General features: G+C 43.8%; 1 protein-coding gene across 1 annotated transcript in view; it reads right to left on the minus strand.

Moving 5' to 3' along the window:
• kmt2ba (lysine (K)-specific methyltransferase 2Ba) overlaps positions 1–19,649 on the minus strand; it is a 145,014-nt gene that overhangs the window by 10,514 nt on the left and 114,851 nt on the right. The window contains exons 21-33 of the mRNA XM_060904919.1: positions 16,738–16,865; positions 16,343–16,422; positions 14,130–14,264; positions 13,843–14,001; positions 13,645–13,756; positions 13,381–13,459; positions 11,737–11,897; positions 7,340–7,495; positions 4,787–7,259; positions 4,587–4,706; positions 4,394–4,503; positions 4,173–4,307; positions 2,494–2,746 (exon numbers count right to left, since the gene is read on the minus strand). Of these exons, the coding sequence (XP_060760902.1) occupies positions 2,494–2,746; positions 4,173–4,307; positions 4,394–4,503; positions 4,587–4,706; positions 4,787–7,259; positions 7,340–7,495; positions 11,737–11,897; positions 13,381–13,459; positions 13,645–13,756; positions 13,843–14,001; positions 14,130–14,264; positions 16,343–16,422; positions 16,738–16,865 (4,101 nt within the window). The remainder of the gene's footprint in view (positions 1–2,493; positions 2,747–4,172; positions 4,308–4,393; positions 4,504–4,586; positions 4,707–4,786; positions 7,260–7,339; positions 7,496–11,736; positions 11,898–13,380; positions 13,460–13,644; positions 13,757–13,842; positions 14,002–14,129; positions 14,265–16,342; positions 16,423–16,737; positions 16,866–19,649) is intronic.

Below are 19,649 nucleotides of genomic sequence, written 5' to 3' on the forward strand. Positions count from 1 at the left end.
CCTCCAAAGGTCAAGCCACCTGCGATCCTAGAATCATCTCCATCTCAAGAACACAAGGAGTATGTACTTGCAAGGAAGTTTGGCAAGGGCACACAAGAGAGATGCAGCATACTTCTCTCAGCTACGAGAACCTGGTGCACTGGAGTTTGCAGGCTTTAATGCTCAGGAGGGTCAGGAAAGTGGAGAGAAGTTGCCACAGACACACTGTATTTGGGAAGCTACTTGACTCACCACCAGCACATCCCGGCACCATGCTAACAACCATGAAGGACCTTGTGGCCTCACTCCAATCATTTGGTCTGAAGTACGCACGTTACAATGGACATGCAACTGTTTGCAGGAGCCTCTTTGATCGAGTGGTCGAACATGGAAGAATGTAATACTGCATCCTGGAATGATGCACACCCTGATGATCTTGGACAAATGTGGCCATCTTGGAATTCAGATGGCAACATCTGCATTTTGAAAGAAGTGACCCCTGACAGTTATTCTGGCCAAATATGGCTTTTACAGTGGGGCAAAAAAGTATTTAGTCACCAATTGTGCAAGTTCTCCCACTTAAAGATGAGGGAGGCCTGTAATTTTCATCATAGGTATACCTCAACTATGAGAGACAAAATGAGAAAAAAAAATCCAGAAAATCACACCGTCTGATTTTTAAAGAATTTATTTGCAAATTATGGTGGAAAATAAGTATTTGGTCAATAACAAACGTTCATCTCAATACTTTGTTATATACCCTTTGTTGGCAATGACAGAGGTCAAACGTTTTCTCTAAGTTTTCACAAGGTTTTCACACACTGTTGCTGGTATTTTGGCCCATTCCTCCATGCAGATCTCCTCTAGAGCAGTGATGTTTTGGGGCTGTCGCTGGGCAACACGGACTTTCAACTCCCTCCAAAGATTTTCTATGGGGTTGAGATCTGGAGACTGGCTAGGCCACTCCAGGACCTTGAAATGCTTCTTACGAAGCCACTCCTTCATTGCCCGGGCGGTGTGTTTGGGATCATTGTCATGCTGAAAGACCCAGCCATGTTTCATCTTCAATGCCCTTGCTGATGGAAGGAGGTTTTCACTCAAAATCTCACGATACATGGCCCCATTCATTCTTTCCTTTACACGGATCAGTCGTCCTGGTCCCTTTGCAGAAAAACAGCCCCAAAGCATGATGTTTCCACCCCCACGCTTCACAGTAGGTATGGTGTTCTTTGGATGCAACTCAGCGTTCTTTCTCCTCCAAACACAACAAGTTGAGTTTTTACCAAAAAGTTATATTTTGGATTCATCTGATCATATGACATTCTCCCAATCCTCTTCTGGATCATCCAAATGCTCTCTAGCAAACTTCAGACGGGCCTGGACATGTACCGGCTTAAGCAGGGGGACACGTCTGGCACTGCAGGATTTGAGTCCCTGGTGGCATAATGTGTTACTGATGGTAGCCTTTGTTACTTTGGTCCCAGCTCTCTGCAGGTCATTCACTAGGTCCCCCCGTGTGGTTCTGGGATTTTTGCTCACCGTTCTTGTGATCATTTTGACCCCACGGGGTGAGATCTTGCATGGAGCCCCAGATCGAGGGAGATTATCAGTGGTCTTGTATGTCTTCCATTTTCTAATAATTGCTCCCACAGTTGATTTCTTCACACCAAGCTGCTTACCTATTGCAGATTCAGTCTTCCCAGCCTGGTGCAGGTCTACAGTTTTGTTTCTGGTGTCCTTTGACAGCTCTTTGGTCTTGGTCATAGTGGAGTTTGGAGTGTGACTGTTTGAGGTTGTGGACAGGTGTCTTTTATACTGATAACGAGTTCAAACAGGTGCCATTAATACAGGTAACGAGTGGAGGACAGAGGAGTCTCTTAAAGAAGTAGTTACAGGTCTGTGAGAGCCAGAAATCTTGCTTGTTTGTAGGTGACCAAATACTTATTTTACAGAGGAATTTACCAATTAATTCATTAAAAATCCTACAATGTGATTTCCTGGATTCTTTCCCCCCATTCTGTCTCTCATAGTTGAAGTGTACCTATGATGAAAATTAAAGGCCTCTCTCATCTTTTTAATTGGGAGAACTTGCACAATTGGTGGCTGACTAAATACTTTTTTGCCCCACTGTATATCACCACTTTTACCACACAAGAGTCATATCTTACCAAAAATTTGATTTTTGCCAATTGTGAATAAATTAGGACTCAGTTATGCAAATTAGAAAAAATGCCCAAAGTGCAACTTTTAGCAACCAAGCTAAAATTCATCTCTAGACCACATACAATGCAAATCAATCAAAAAAACCTTATTGTAGTCATAATTTCCAGGTTCCCTACCCTGGCTAGTAGACTAAAGTGTATGGTACTGTGTGGATCACTGTGTGTGTGTTGGGTTTCCTCACCCATTAGCCTACAAACAGATTTACAGGTGTCCATACATAGTGGCCTTGCAAAACTGAATAAACAAAATATGAATATAATAATGAAAATGAATTATTTTACTATTTTATACCTTGTGTAGACTTCGGCACGAGCACACCCACTAGGGTTTATTGGTAGCTCTTCCTCAGCTTTTTCTTGTTGGTGGAAACGGAAACGGTGATTGTAGCACTGTGAGGCTCCCTGCAGCTGCTCCATCAAGAATACCACAGCATCATGAATAACACCAAGGACCCTGGCACCACTCATTCTGCCCAATGGCAGCTGCTCAAGCCTGTAGCTTGTCCGTGCCTCTTGGACACCATCTACCACTGCTTTCCAAGCCACTAAAGCAGTTGGGAGAGAAGAAAATTGTCATACAAATACTTTTCTGACACCAATTAGGAATTAAAGTTCTTTACCCAGAATCTGTTAGCAGTGTGCAGCAGGGCTTTGAACCGGTTCAAGGAACGAAAACGAAAACCGGGAACTTTTTCTATTTCACATGGAACAGAAACGAAACCAGAAACTTTATTATTTTTTATGTTCCGGAACAGAAACACTTATTAAAAATAATGGTAACCGGTTAATACCGGTTTTTATTTCGTTCCTCAAAGTTTCCGTAGCCTACAAATAAAAAAGTCATTCTTCTCCTGCACAAGTTTCTATGACCCGCTGGGGTTCACTTCCTGTGTGACGTACGCTGACTGAATGGAGAGAGCGGGAGGGTGGACTGCTATCACGTCTCCATTACTGAGTGTCTGAGCAAAGAGGAGCCTGAACGATGCAACCTCCCTATTGGCTGTTTGTAAAAATGTATCAGTTGTTGCCCTTCCCACGGGAATCATCGCGGGCTCGAGAGACGAGACCTGACGAGTTAGTTCGTTGGTAGCAGAACAAAATATCTGGACACAAATCGGGTTTTCAGAAAAGGAAAGAAAATAAACGGAGGGTCGAAAATACAAAAAAAGGAGGCAGAAAATGCAAAACGAGTTTTAAGGTAGGACAAATGGTTACTTTTCTGAGGCAGCCCGCCGTGGCTGCCTGCAGGCTTATTTATTATAGCCCATTTAGTTAAAATAGTTGATATAAAATGTTTATAGTTATAGTTATGTGATGGTTGTCCTGATTTAGACTGGTGTTTTTTTTTTTGGGGGGTTTGTGCGATGTTGCACCCGGGTCCAGATTAGGGCAGAACCGGCCCTGGCTACATTTCAGGTGTAGTTTGTTTTATGAATGTATGTACTTGCATAGATGTGTACTTGGTCTTCCAATATGGCGCCTAACAAAAATCTCGCGGCGCGGTGACGTCATGCGGTAGCCCTCTATAGGGCCTGACTAGCCTTTGGTAACACACTAAACGAATTCTCTTTCATTTTTGGCACTTTTTCTGTTTGTGTAGATGGGAAGACTTACTGAGAATCCAAATCGCCAACATTTGAAATAATAATTGTTTTGAATTATTTCTTGTCTTATTTAATGAAGGTTGTAATAGAATTAGCCTACATTTGGCTTAAGCTGGATGAGACAGAGACATAATTGTATAGCCATTTGTTAAACAGCTGACAGGGAACGTAATTAACCGTTCCGGGAATGAAATTTTTTTGTTCTAACCGGTTCGGGAACGTCTATTTAATGGTGGAACCCAAAACCGGAAACGTTAAAATTGCGTTTCTGTTCGGAACGAACCAATAGGAAAAAAATTCTGGTTCAAAGCCCTGGTGTGCAGTCATATTAGTCAGTCAAGCACTATCTAAACAGAATGTTTCTTACCCTCTATGCTATCTGCCTCCACACTGAAGCCATCATCACTAGTAATTTTGAACCACAGGTGAGGCTTATCCTGACTGGGACACCCATCCTGGTCATTCTTAAATGGTGATGACGAATCTTCGTCTGAACTCCATCCTGACATGAAAAGGATGAAAAGGTTTCATCATTCAGGAATACTCTAGAATAAATTAATTACAATATGAAGTCGTTTTAACAAATACCTAAATAGGGTGCCCAGTCAGACAATTCGCCATTTCTGGAGCTGACGCATTCATCATTTTTGCTTTCACTTTCCTGCAGTTCACAGGGATCACATTCCTTTGGAATAATTCTATAAAAAGCAAACAGACTTAAAGTGGGTCTCAAGACATTACTTGCTGTACTTGTAAAAGTGGATATAAATTAATAGCTAACCTTTTGAGTTCAGATTCTTTGGCTTCATTACTCGTTGGTTCACCAAGATTCTCAGCTTCAGGCTGGTTAAAATGCAGCACCTCCTTAATGGTTGGGGCTTTAATGCGGACTCCAGCTGATCTACAATAAACGAAGGATATTATGATTTGTATGATTCTAGCACAAAAGCACATGTTTAGTTCCTGGCAAGTCTGACTAACCTGTTTAACTCATCCTGAGAGCTAAGAACTGTTGGCTCCATGGACATGGTCTTGCATTGTTTTAAACCAGGTCGTTCTGATACTGATGACACCCTCTTGACCCTGACCTGAGGCCTTGAATGGGACAGAATGTTAGGCTTAATCTGGTGATGAGACCCTGGAACCAGTTTATCCACGTCAGGAGACTTTGGCTTACTAAGGAATGGGTGGACGTGAAAGTGGGACGGGCTCAGCGCCTGAGGGTTTGCTATGTCCCTGTGGCTTGCCATAGCTCTCTCGATTATTGCCTGTGCATCCTCCCCTTGGATCCTTTCTAACACTGGTGTACTTGGCACAGACACATTCTTTAGCTTTATGCCACAGATTCCTCTCCTAGGCATAGTGCTGCTGTTCATTTGCACTGCTGACGATTTCTGAGGTAGTCTCCTGATCAAAACTTTAGTTGAGGGTGCTATACCATTGGTGTAAGATACTACATGTGTGCTTGGACCTTGGCTGGAGTTCACTTGTGGTACTGGGGTCACCATGACTCTGGGAACAGCTCTGTGAACAAGGTTACGACTGTGGATGAGCTTGGCAATCTGGCTAATCTGGCTGTAAGAAGGTGAATTAGCACTAGGCATCTGGTATCTATTGGTCTGTGGGTCTTTTATTAAAATTTGACCAGAGCGGTTGACGAGCAAAACTTGTGGGCTTGTCAATGTACCAGTCACACTTGTTTTTGTGGAAGTAGGAAGCCGGATGGCAAGAGGCCGGACCTTTGTCGCATCCTTGAGCTGAGAGTCCAGACCATTAATTGCGACTGGAGAGGAAGTGACCACATGGTTTCTTTGTGGAAAAACTGACAGAGTAGGTGAAGTGGAAACATTGCTAACAGGTAAAGACACCGCCAATGACGTGACACCAGGTACAGCCATGCTGACTACTCTGTGTTGCGTAACAGGCTGTGGGATAATTAAACTTTTATGTGGGGCGGGACCAGAAGTGATAATTCTTACTTTTCCAACACTACTCAAAGGAGGTGGTTCTGGAAAAACAATCTGCTCTGGTTCTCTCTCTGGGCTGCCCAACACTGAGGAGTTACACCTATTCGTTATGCTTCCATTTTGAGCATCACTATCCAGATCTAGCACAACCTCATTTAAGTGATCCAGAGGCTCACTGTCCATTAGAACATCCTCGTGTCTGGCAAGCAGATCACTTGCGTCAAACATGGGAGACGATGACCCCACATCTTGTACATCTGCCTCAGGTGTCAGCTGCATCTCTTGCACCATTAAATCCTTCATAGATGTAGCTTCTTGTGATTGTACCTCAGCAATGGTGTCAATCATTTCACCACTTTTCTGTAAGAATTCCAATCCCTGAAATTTCCCGGACACATTTGGCTCGTCACCCATATGTACAGACTCGGTCACAAAGGACTCAGCTTTGCCAGTGCAAACTAACCTGCTTCCAGAGGGTTTTCCCACAGAAGCAGTGCCATTTGATGTGCCCTGACTATGATAACTATTCCCTACGTCCTGAGCATCATCCTCTCCACTGGCTTCACCTGCATCACTTTCTGAATTGTTGTCTGCTCCATCCAGCTGAGAGATTGACTGCGAACTAGGAAGGCATGTCAACCCAGTTTGTGCAGAATCCTTAGCAGAATCACAGACTAGAACTGTACGAGAGAAATTAAAGTAATGATCAGAGCCTTCGTTAGGCGACTCTTGCTCCATTTGCTCTTCAGCAGCTGAAAGACCAGAAAAATCTTTTATTCTGGAACTGTATCTACTGGCACCTGTGCTTACAATTTGATGGTCATCGACCAAGCTGTTTCCTTCAATCAATAACCCCTGTCCCTGCTCTGCAACTTCTGCTCCACTGCCATGCTGGCCAAAGTGCAAGGCCACATTCTCATTTAGCAAGGCCTCATCGAATTCGAGTTTTTCATTCAACACAGAGGCAACTGCTACATCCGTGTCAGTATCAAACTGTGTGGAGAGCAACTCTTGGTCTGAAGACAGTGGCACTGCGTCACCATCGTTCATAACTGCAATCATGGAGATACCTCCCTCTGGGATTCCAGCAGCATCTTCAGGCTCTAACGAGGCAGAGAAATCTTGAGGTACGTATGCAGACTCTTGTGGTGTTACCTTTAAATGCTGCTGAATCCTTGAAGAATGACATGGTGACAAGACCAAAGTTGAAAGGGGGCTTGCGATTGCACCTTGCCGAGGGGAGTATGCCGAAGTAGCACCAGAAGGGGAGGAAGGAGGCCGGCCCCTGCGACGAAGTGGAGAGACAGGCAAGCTAAATGGGAGTGATCTGGGGTGAAGACCTGCTCCAGAGCACAATTTCATTGGTGCAGAAGGGGACGTATGGGGCGGTGAGGCATTTCGGCTGCGTAAGGAAATCCTTCTTGATCGGCGCGTCTCATCAAGATCACTGATGGTCAGGATGTGATGGGAAGCAGAAACTGCAGTCCCTATGGATGGAGAAACATGTACATATAAAAACGCATACATGTAGCAAAATATTTTATTGTTATTCTGGGAGAAAATGTACCTGGTGAGGGCAATGGTCTGAATGTCCCACCAGCTGGTCTCCTGTTAGGAGGGTGCCCAGTAGTTTTAGATCCTGTTCCTGAGTCCAGCTTGGAGCTGGGAGATGGGGTACTGGGGGTGAGCTTCATGGCAAGACCAGCTTCTGTGGTGTCCATATCTAAGAAACATACTTTATCACTCATACAAGAGGTTTCACCAGATCTACTGAACAGTGAGAAGGAACTGCTATGGAGCACTTGCATGTGACGTCACAGCCGATCCAGATTGTGACAGACGCCACCTTGTCGGTCAAACGCCATATTCCGCCTTCTACTTCTGGTTCTACTTCTACCTTTTCTTCTGGAAAACCCTACTATATACAATTCTACTACAACGGCTGCAAGCTCTCCCTACCTGTGCACGGTTTTTATGTTTTTTGTGTGTATTTTTGCGTGTTGTTCGTCTGTACCGGACTTCAATATCCACTACAACCGTATGGACTTACTGGACATTGGTTTCCAGCAGAAAATGACGGTTTGTAGCGATTTCCATCGCATGCACAACATTCCGGACGAGAAAAAAAAAAACATTCCGGACGAGATCGTGAGACCAGCGGGGTCTCCGTGGATTGTTATTGGAAGCAAAGCTAAGGAGGCGGCGCAGGGAGCAAAAGCGAGGCTGCAGAGCCGGCCTGTTGACTAAGCTCAGAAAACAGCCACTCAAACCTCCACTGCTAAGCCTCTACCTCTCCAACGCCAGGTAAACAAGACGGACGATTTGAAATTACAGCTGGAATTACCTTATTCTATTCTATAATCGGCTGGTCAGTGCTATACTCAATACTTAAGTGACTTACCCATCCAGTGAGGATCATTTTCTTGTTTACAAGATGCCACATCTGAGTCGCTGACAAATCCTGAATTTCTGTAAAGATAACTGTCCAGAGATTTATAAGCACACAGTGCTTCACCACTGAACAGCGAGGGAAAGTTAATGAGGTAATTATACACGTCCGGGTATTCCGCTGGCAGTTCCATATCCACTGACACGGTCGTGAAAACTCCGTCCGGAAAGCCATAAGGGTTAATAATTTGCAGATCGTTTATTTTAGACATATATCTAGTTATCTGTTCATTAGAAAAACGAGCCGTGTAGTCCGTCGGTTGAAATTGATCCATTCTGTACACGAGTGCAGCAGTATTCAGCTGTGCTGTTGACCGACAAGATGGCGGCTGTGTACTTTCCGGTCACGTGACTGCAAGATCTCTATAGAAACATTTTACGAAGTTGACAGTTGGTATCAAAAACATCCCCCTTTATCCAGAGATGTTGTACAAAGATAGTGTTTTGAGAACAATAGGTGCTTTCAGACCAACAGTTCTAGGGACTCATTGAGAAGGACTATCCAATGGATTACTCCCCCGAGAACTACATACTTCCAACGGCTTTTTCCCCCCGTTGGCATTCACACCGCCAGCATGAATGCTAAAGTGACATTAAGCTGGCCGAAAGTTCATGTAGCAACATCACTTCTGCTTGACATACAACGGGAAGCCCAGACTTCACTGTCGGTCCATTTGTCTGTGGTGTTTTTCCCCCCATTTTTAAAATACTAACATTAGGAACAGTTTACACAGCTAATGTTTTACGTGGATTTTTAAAAATGGCAGATGCCGGTGCTGCACTGGCTCATGTGTTGAATCAATTACCATACACTTATGTTTGGAACAAATCACCATATACCTACATTACTCAAGGTTCCTCTTGTACTGGGAGAGTACCTATCCTGAAGTAGGAGCTAAAAAAGTCCCCCAAAGCAGCATACAAAGAACTACGATCATCCTCAGTTCCTGCAGTGTGGACACTCAAAAAAAAAAAAAAAAAAAAGTGGGTACTTTCTCCAACAGTTCTAAGAACTATGAAAAGTTCCTCTGGTCCAAAAGTGCTGAATTAAGGTAGAACTGTTCTGGAAGAGGAGTTTAAAAAAATAAAATAAAATAATTACTGTATTTTCCGGACTATACGTCGCTCCGGAGTTTAAGTCGCATCAGCCAAAAAATGCATTATGAAGACGAAAAAAAACATATATACGTCGCACCGGACTACAAGTCGCACTTTTTTGAAGGGTTATTCTATCCATAGAATGTGTGATTGTATCTGATAAGCGGTGCGTGGTTACTGCGCGACTGCATTGTTTATTTAATAACCGAACAGCTGAGCAGTGATAACGCGCCCTTTGCCCTGTAAGTAGCCTAGTCTGATTATTTTAAATATCTACTACTATCTTTAATACTATCACTATTGTTATTACTAATAGCCTATATTATTATTATAACTAATATTAGTAGCCTATTACTGATGCATTAATCAGTTTGCTTTTAGAATATTTTTACCAGTAGGGCTTATTATCGCCCCATGGCTCTTTCATCTGTTATTAAAGCTGTAGTCATCATCGAGGAGAGTCATTCTTCATTTTTGTCGAATTTTATTTCATCAAATCAGAGGTCAAGTAGGCTATAGGTATATCATCTCCAAAGACAGGTACGGTAGTAAAAACAACCGTCTAGTGGAAAAAAACAAAAAAAAACAAAAAAAAAAACGCTTTTAAATCCCCTACTTAAATCCTTAAAATGAGTCATTTAACTCATGTCTTGTGTGGTCTGATCTCCAATGGTGAAATAAACCGGTTGTGATGAGTACAGTCTGTTATTTTAGAAGATAAATGTAATATATAATTTAATATATAGACTAATAAAAATTATTTTATAATATAATATCACGACATATTACTGTCTGTAACTGTCACTAAAGCGTTTTCTAAGATCATAATGTCTGATATTATTATTATTATTTTACACACACAATAAGCGCATGTGCGTAAAGTTATAGTAAACCATCCCCCGCCTTTTTTTTTTTTTTGAGTCGCCGGACCCACCCACCTCCTGCGTTCCGGGACCTCCCACTTCACAAATTAAGCACTGCCTAAAATCATTACATAACTTATTTAAATAACTATAGCCCTATCATTAATAATAAAACACAGGTCAATCAAGTTTATCAAGCTGATGATTTCACTCCAAATCAGCAAATCCATTGAATTCCTCATCCTCGGTGTCGCTTCTGAACAACTCTGCCAACTCCAGCGGCAGATGAAGCGCCGTTTCCTCTTCTGCGTGGCTGTCGTCAGACTCAGCATCAGCTCCAGTTATTCCGCGGTGAAAAAAAAAAAAAACATATATATGTCGCACCGGAGTACAAGTCGCATGGCCAGCCGAACCATGAAAAAAAGTGCGACTTGTAGTCCGAAAAATACGGTAAAAAAAAAAAAAAAAAACACCCACCCCAGGCCATCCATGTGAAATTGCAACAGTCAAGCCCTGAACTTCTTTATTAATTCTTTGCAGTGCAGTCTTGACATCTTCATAAAAGTGCTTTTAGCCAGTTTCAGGTCTGATTCATGCAGTGATCACTAGCACCATTTGACAGAATTGAACCAAGTCCCATCACCAGCACTTACTACTAGGAGACAATACGGAACAGACTTGAACAAAACATGGAACACATTTCCTATTTATGAGTAACAATATAAGCTGTTGCTTAAAAAGTACATCATTTTTCAATGAGGGCGGCACGGTGGTGTAGTGGTTAGCGCTGTCGCCTCACAGCAAGAAGGTCCTGGGTTCGAGCCCCGGGGCCGGCGAGGGCCTTTCTGTGCGGAGTTTGCATGTTCTCCCCGTGTCCGCGTGGGTTTCCTCCGGGTGCTCCGGTTTCCCCCACAGTCCAAAGACATGCAGGTTAGGTTAACTGGTGACTCTAAATTGACCGTAGGTGTGAATGTGAGTGTGAATGGTTGTCTGTGTCTATGTGTCAGCCCTGTGATGACCTGGCGACTTGTCCAGGGTGTACCCCGCCTTTCGCCCGTAGTCAGCTGGGATAGGCTCCAGCTTGCCTGCGACCCTGTAGAAGGATAAAGCGGCTAGAGATAATGAGATGAGATTTTTCAATGATTTGCCTTGACCTGGCAGTACCTGCCCTGGCAGGATATCATTTGAGATCTGAATTAATATAACTGCTTATCAGCACCAGGCAGAAAGGAATAAGCTTGTATTTTGTTCTGAGGACCTGCTTATTTGCTTCACAAGCTGAAAAGCTTTGCAAAAAATGGAGACACAATTCTACTGCAGTTACGTCCCTATAAACCAACACTAATCATCATGCATAGCAGATGAAAATGAACTTAAATTGTAATAATGTATTTAAATTTTATTTACATAGCACTTTTAACAATGGACACTGACACAAAGCAGCCTCACAGAAACCTGGATACAAAGTGTTTTATTTATATTTATCCCTTAAATTAATTTAACTTTATAATAAAAAAAAAAAATACCCAATATGTGAAGCTTAAAAGAAACTCACCTTCATGTTGTTTTGGGCTGTGTGCAATAGTGCAGTTCTCTTCCCGGTTGTGCGCTTGATATGGCGCTTTCCTTAGTGACGACGGTTGTACGTCAGTCACTCTGCAGGTGTACTTGCACAGCTTTCGTGGGTTGACCGTGCTCCAGTACCACCGGGTGCACCTAAAAACGACAGCAATGACCATCTGAAAAATACTGCTAGTTGTTAAGATCTTTCTAGCAATACGCTAAAAGAGGGGTGTAACAGTATGGAGACCGATTGGATAAACACAATACAAAATGGGCTGAACTGTACAAATGTACAGTAATTTATATTTCCTTTCATTTTACCATACAGACGTATTTATCCAACTTGCACACTATGTACAACCAGTACACATGGTCATTCTTGTTAAAAATGTTAAAGCAATACAGTAGACCCCCACCTATTCGCGGTTCAGTATTCGCGAATTCACATATTCGCGGGATTTTATATAGAACACATCTCCTATACATTCGCGGAAATCTCAGCGATTCGTGGTCATTTGCGGCGAACATATCGAACGTTTACGCACTGCTACGTTCTCGGAGCCGAATGCTCGCTCGCTATTGGCTGAAGTTTGAATGGCGGGCTGCTGCTCATTGGCTGATACAAATGAGCGCATTGTACAGTACAGTCTCGCGGTTCCCGTAGTTCAGACTTGTTCACGTGTTGTGCGTTCTTGGTATTTTTACGCCCTACAATGGCTCCTAAACGCTCTGCATCTTCTAATGGCCCTTTTCCACTACCCTTTTTCAGCTCGCTTCAGCCCGACACGGCTCGCGTTTCGACTACCAAAAACCAGCACGACTCCGCTCGCTTCAGCCCTGCTTAGCCCCTAAAACTCGCACCGTTTTGGAGTGGGGCTGAAGCGAGCCGAGTGAGGCTGGGGGCGTGAGCAGACACTCCCCTGTGCACTGATTGGTGAGGAGGAGTGTCCTCACATGCCCACACACGCCCCGCGAGCGCGCTGGGATCTGTAAACACCGCAAACCCGGAAGGAGAAGGATTACGAGAATTTCTGAAGCCTTATGCGCCTCGCCTCATCTATACGCTCTTGCCAGTATCTGTCCGCGTTGTCGGTGACAACAAGCCACAGCACCAAGACCAGCAACACTAACGACTCCATGTCCTCCATGTTTATTGTTTACTATTCGGGTCGTGAGACTACCGCTTAAAAGCTCACTGATGTCACTGTTTGCGCTGCTTAACGACATCACCTGACGTCCACCCACTTTCGCTAACTCCACCCAATGTGTCCACCCACTTCCAGCCAGCACGGTTCAGCGCGGTTGTAGTCGAAATGCAACTCCAACAGCCCCACTCAGCCCGACTCAGCACGGCACGGCTCAGCCCGACTCAGCCGCGTTTGTAGTGGAAAAGCGGCATAAGGCTCCTGCCAAGGAACCTAAGCGCCAGAAGAAGGTAATGACGCTGCAGGAGAAGGTAGGACTTCTCAATATGCTAAAGGAAGGGAAGAGTTTTGCGGCAGTGGCTCATCACTGGGGGGGGGGGGGGGGGGTGTTTACAAGTATTCGCGATTTTGGCTGATTCGCGGCCATGTTCGGTCCCTAACCCCCGCGAATACTGAGGGCTTACTGTATAATGTTTTATTATATTACTTACTGGTAACCCACAGGATACAATTTTCCTGCATTTGCAGACAACTCTGTCAGTACACCCAATCTGTGTATCTGTAAAGAGCCTATTATGGAAGAAAAAACGAAATAAGGTTATGATATATGCAGGTCGCTTGGAAAAATCTATTTGATGCACTTAAGCTGCTACTAATACAGGTTTATTGGTCAAGTGAATGATGTCTTCATCAGGAGAAGTGGTGTAGAATTTAACAGTTTCTTATTTAGATTAAAATCTGACTGGTTTACATACCAATCATTACATTAATGGACTCTGGTTCCAAGCCGGTTAGAAACTTCCTTCGAAGGTTAATGCCTTCAAAATCGACATAAACTCGTCTGAGAACCTCAAATCCATTCATCACCTATAAAAAAGGAAATCGTTCTTTTTAATTGACAGAATGCAAGCCTGTGGGTGAAGAAATGGGAACGATTTGACTCGACACAAAACCTTGTTGCTGATGAGGTCACGGTGTTTGTAACAGTAGACCTTCTTATCGCTCTGAAAGACACAATGGCTGGCACGAGCACACATGAAGTGGTAATTACTCTGGCAGGAAGAGAGGCAGCAGCCCACTGTTGCCCCATGCTGGCTACACCGCTCACAACGCTGCAGAGAAACGAAAGAAGAATTTGTTTCCGGTGTCAGCCACCGATGATAATGCACTGCTTCGAAGGCTACAGTTGCCTTTGGTTCTGAATGCAAACTAGTTTGAACTGAAATAAAGTCGTACTTACCATGAAACGTCCTCTGGCTACGGCACTGTGCACATGCAACAACGCACCTCTGACTTCTTGCACCTCAGCCGACCAGATGCAGCAGTTCACATGAGCCCACTCATTTTGGCCCAGGTACAGCAGCCTGCCTGCATCCTGTAAACACAGTTAACAGCTGCTTACAGAAAGTATCTAATGTATAAAAATAATAGTGTTGCACCGATACCATTTTTTTGGCCCCGATACCGATACCTGGCTGTGCAGTACCGGCCGATACCGATACCATACCGATACCACTCCGTTTGAAATATGTGTGTGTGTGTGTATATATATATATATATATATATACACACACACACACACACACACACACACTCACCGGCCACTTTATTAGGTACACCATGCTAGTAACGGGTTGGACCCCCTTTTGCCTTCAGAACTGCCTCAATTCTTCGTGGCATAGATTCAACAAGATGCTAGAAGCATTCCTCAGAGAGTTTGGTCCATATTGACATGATGGCATCACACAGTTGGCGCAGATTTGTCGGCTGCACATCCATGATGCGAATCTCCCGTTCCACCACATCCCAAAGATGCTCTATTGGATTGAGATCTGGTGACTGTGGAGGCCATTTGAGTACAGTGAACTCATTGTCATGTTCAAGAAACCAGTCTGAGATGATTCCAGCTTTATGACATGGCGCATTATCCTGCTGAAAGTAGCCATCAGAAGTTGGGTACATTGTGGTCATAAAGGGATGGACATGGTCAGCAACAATACTCAGGTAGGCTGTGGCGTTGCAACGATGCTCAATTGGTACCAAGGGGCCCAAAGAGTGCCAAGAAAATATTCCCCACACCATTACACCACCACCACCAGCCTGAACCGTTGATACAAGGCAGGATGGATCCATGCTTTCATGTTGTTGATGCCAAATTCTGACCCTACCATTCGAATGTCGCAGCAGAAATCGAGACTCATCAGACCAGGCAACGTTTTTCCAATCTTCTATTGTCCAATTTCGATGAGCTTGTGCAAATCGTAGCCTCAGTTTCCTGTTCTTAGCTGAAAGGAGTGGCACCCGGCGTGGTCTTCTGCTGCTGTAGCCCATCTGCCTCAAAGTTCGACGTACTGTGCGTTCAGAGATGCTCTTCTGCCTACCTTGGTTGTAACGGGTGGTTATTTGAGTCACTGTTGCCTTTCTATCAGCTCGAACCAGTCTGGCCATTCTCCTCTGACCTCTGGCATCAACAAGGCATTTCCGCCCACAGAACTGCCGCTCACTGGATATTTTTTCTTTTTCGGACCATTCTCTGTAAACCCTAGAGATGGTTGTGCGTGAAAATCCCAGTAGATCAGCAGTTTCTGAAATACTCAGACCAGCCCTTCTGGCACCAACAACCATGCCACGTTCAAAGTCACTCAAATCACCTTTCTTCCCCATACTGATGCTCGGTTTGAACTGCAGGAGATTGTCTTGACCATGTCTACATGCCTAAATGCACTGAGTTGCCGCCATGTGATTGGCTGATTAGAAATTAAGTGTTAACGAGCAGTTGGACAGGTGTACCTAATAAAGTGGCCGGTGAGTGTATATATATATATATATATATATATATATGAAGAGCTGCATACTTGGATGTAAAATCATTGCTATCATGGCTTTGTCAGGCTGCTGCTTCCCTTTGTGAAACAGGAAAAAGACTAATACAAAGTGAATCCAGTAGAAACTCTGTGTTCGTTCACATGTTTCGTCTTCAAATGTTTTATCAGGCTCGAGGTATTGAAACTGGCCAATTTAACTCCACCTCTCGAAACTTTCAGGCCGCAAATCTTGCATGTAGCCATTGTACTCGCCGGAGTTTCTATGCTGAAATATATCCAGACCGCCGACATTTTCTTCTCGTGGTTTGTTTTTCCTCCGCATGAAAAAGCTGCCCCTGCATTGGTTAAGAGCGGCTATTGGCCCGCTCTCATTGGTCTGGAGCAGGTCAATAGCAATAGCTGCTTGGCAGGCATGCACAGTGATCACGTGTGATCACACAACACAGTGTAGTGAGTGTCGGGAGAGAGAAGGCTGCGTTCAAGTGTCATACTAGCATCGGTAAATGGTATCGGCGCCCTATTTCTTGCTACTCGCCAATACTGATACCACCATTTTAGTGCCAGATCGGGGCCCCGCCCGATACTGGTATCGGTGCAACACTAAAAAATAATATTATGACTAACTTACAGTGGGTTTGGCATCACCCTGCTGCTGACAAAGAGAACAGTGTCTTTCATCTACACCACACTGGTTGATATTCTGAGGATCTATAATTCAATAAGACACAAATACAAGGCATTATAGTCAAAATTCAGAGATTGGATACTCTATAACAGTATGATGCACAAGCAGGCAGCAAGCAGGAGCCACACCGGATTTTCCCCATTTAATAACTGATCTTGGTCTTCATATTACTGTTGTTTTTTGTAGCTTCTCCTCAGCTGAGTAAAAAACCTGTGGCCACAAAGACCCTTTGTGCATCAACACTGAGCCTGAAGCTAAATTTGATCTGTGTAGTTCAGTCATTAAAATGGACCAACCAAGCTCAAAACAATCTACCAAAATAGACCACCGACTCTCACCTTTTCCTTGCGCTTTTAAATGATGGTTTTCTTGGTTCTCATTTGGCATAGCATGGTCGTGCTCCTCCAGCCACTGGGCGTAACTGTGCTCTTCAGATGGTGGGATTATTGCCTCTGGGAGCATACCACTGTGTGAAAAAGGGAACATTTTATGCAAAATTAAAAAAAAAAAAAAAAAAAAAGTGTCCCAATGGCACCTTAATCTCATCTCATCATCTCTAGCCGCTTTATCCTGTTCTACAGGGTCGCAGGCAAGCTGGAGCCTATCCCAGCTGACTATGGGCGAAAGGCGGGGTACACCCTGGACAAGTCGCCAGGTCATCACAGGGCCGACACACAGACAACCATTCACACTCACATTCTCACCTACGGTCAATTTAGAGTCACCAGTTAACCTAACCTGCATGTCTTTGGACTGTGGGGGAAACCGGAGCACCCGGAGGAAACCCACGCGGACACGGGGAGAACATGCAAACTCCGCACAGAAAGGCCCTCACCGGCCCCGGGGCTCGAACCCAGGACCTTCTTGCTGTGAGGCGACAGCGCTAACCACTACACCACCGTGCCACCCTGGCACCTTAATGATCTTCAAAAATAAATACCATTAAAATAGATGAAAAAAACTTCACTAGTACTTCCTATTCATGCTGGACTTGAATCCATTTAATTATTTGATCGCAAGCATTAGGCATGTAATGATTCAACCAATTCACGATTCGATTTATGATATTGGGTTTACGATTCAATTTTCCCCCATGATACTTTTTTTGAAAAAAAAAAAAAAATTGCCCCCCCCCCCAAAAAAAAACCCCACACTGCAACATTTTCCTATTCTTTATGAACTAAAAATATTTATTTTGTTAACTTAAAAAAACATTTTCTTGTTTCATTTTCTTAATAGGCGGCACGGTGGTGTAGTGGTTAGCGCTGTCGCCTCACAGCAAGGAGGTCCTGGGTTCGAGCCCCGTGGCCGGCGAGGGCCTTTCTGTGTGGAGTTTGCATGTTCTCCCCGTGTCCGCGTGGGTTTCCTCCGGGTGCTCCGGTTTCCCCCACAGTCCAAAGACATGCAGGTTAGGTTAACTGGTGACTCTAAATTGACCGTAGGTGTGAATGGTTGTCTGTGTCTATGTGTCAGCCCTGTGATGACCTGGCGACTTGTCCAGGGTGTACCCCGCCTTTCGCCCGTAGTCAGCTGGGATAGGCTCCAGCTTGCCTGCGACCCTGTAGAAGGATAAAGCGGCTAGAGATAATGAGATGAGATTTTCTTAATAACCACATAACTGGACGATCTGGAAACTCCATAGAAATTTAATGTTGTTCTATTGTGTCCAGTATGTACCAGCAGAAATCCAATTATATATTTAATGTTGGTTTTGAACTGTTACGGCCATGATAGCGCATGACTGGTTGGTTCCGAGACTTTGTCTATGTTTGTTAAGATTACTCACAAAGTGGGAGGTGCTAGAGTGGAAATTTATTGAGTGTGTACTGTATTTGATTACAGTTAAGATTAGCTGCAACATGTTATTCTGTTATTCATATAGTTTTGGTGAGACTCGGTCTCACGAGGTTATGCGGTGCGATGGTGTACGACTGGAGGGGCATGCAGCCTTTCGTTTGGGGAGAGGCCAGCAAAGGGGTTTTGTGAATGATGTGCTTGATTCTGTGGTTTTGAATTTTTTGTTGGTTTTATATTTTCTATTATCGATGTTAATTGTACAATGTCTAAACAGAGATCTGTCACTTGTGAAAAGGCTCTACGATCAGGCTGTTTCTAGGCAGGCTGCTGTCAGGTCATTTCGGATACCAGAATATGGCGACCCCTAATATTAGTAGTTCAGGGCAGGTAAACATTAAATTTACAAACTGGAACACCAAAGGACTTGACCACCCAGTAAAGCGTAGTAAGGTGTTCTCATTTATCAAAGCTGCAAACAGGCATAGCATTCCTAACTGAAACACACCTGCTTAATAAGGATCACTCCAGACTTAAAAGAGGGGGCTTCTCCCAAATTTTCCACTCCAAATTTAACGCTAAATGCCGTGGTGCAGCCACTCTCATCCATAGGGAAGTGCAATTTGTACAAACAAATATGATCAGGGATGAGAGTGGGTGGTCATCAAAAAAGCAGAAAACAAGACAAAAGGTATGCGAGGACGCCAAAGGCACCCAAAGCCAACCGGGGTGGGTGGGTGGGTGTGTGTCTGGGAGGGATAACCCCCAGGAAAATTTTGAAAAATAGGGCCTTACAAACCACTTTTCCTACAATCTGAGCTGCAGTAGATTAAAAAAAAAAAAAACAACAACAACAAAAAAAAAAACTGTTGTCTTTTTTTTTTTATATATTTACCGTATTTTCTGGACTATAGAGCGCACCTGTATATAAGCCGCATCCGCTCTATTTAAAAAAAAAAATAAAATAAAAAAAAAGATATACAAGCCGCACCGGGCTATAAGCCGCAGATATCCATGTAGATATTTACTGCATGTACAGAACGATTTTGTACTGTAAATGTACATGTATGTACCTGAACAGATTCTTTCCGAACAGTGCCTTTTAACACGGCAGCAACTTTGCTGATTAAAACGGAACAGAACCAAGAGAAAATAACCGGTATTTATTTACCTTCATTTCTCCTGTGTTTGAAACCACAAGTCACTTTAATCATCTTCGCTGGATTTGAAAATAATTACCAGTTAGTAATTTGTCGTGCGTGTTCTATCTGCTAAAGATCTGCTAATTCTTCTTTGCATTGATTTTTCGTCTATCTTATTTTTGATTCTACTTCCGGTTAGAGCGCCCCTAGCGGTGGAAGAAAAATCCACAGAATAGCCGCACCTTTGTATAAGCCGCATGGTTCAAAACCTAGGAAAAAAGTAGCGGCTTATAGTCCAGAAAATACGGTACATG

The sequence above is a fragment of the Neoarius graeffei genome, chromosome 22, assembly GCF_027579695.1.
Source record: "Neoarius graeffei isolate fNeoGra1 chromosome 22, fNeoGra1.pri, whole genome shotgun sequence".
NCBI classification, from domain to species: Eukaryota; Metazoa; Chordata; class Actinopteri; order Siluriformes; family Ariidae; genus Neoarius; species Neoarius graeffei.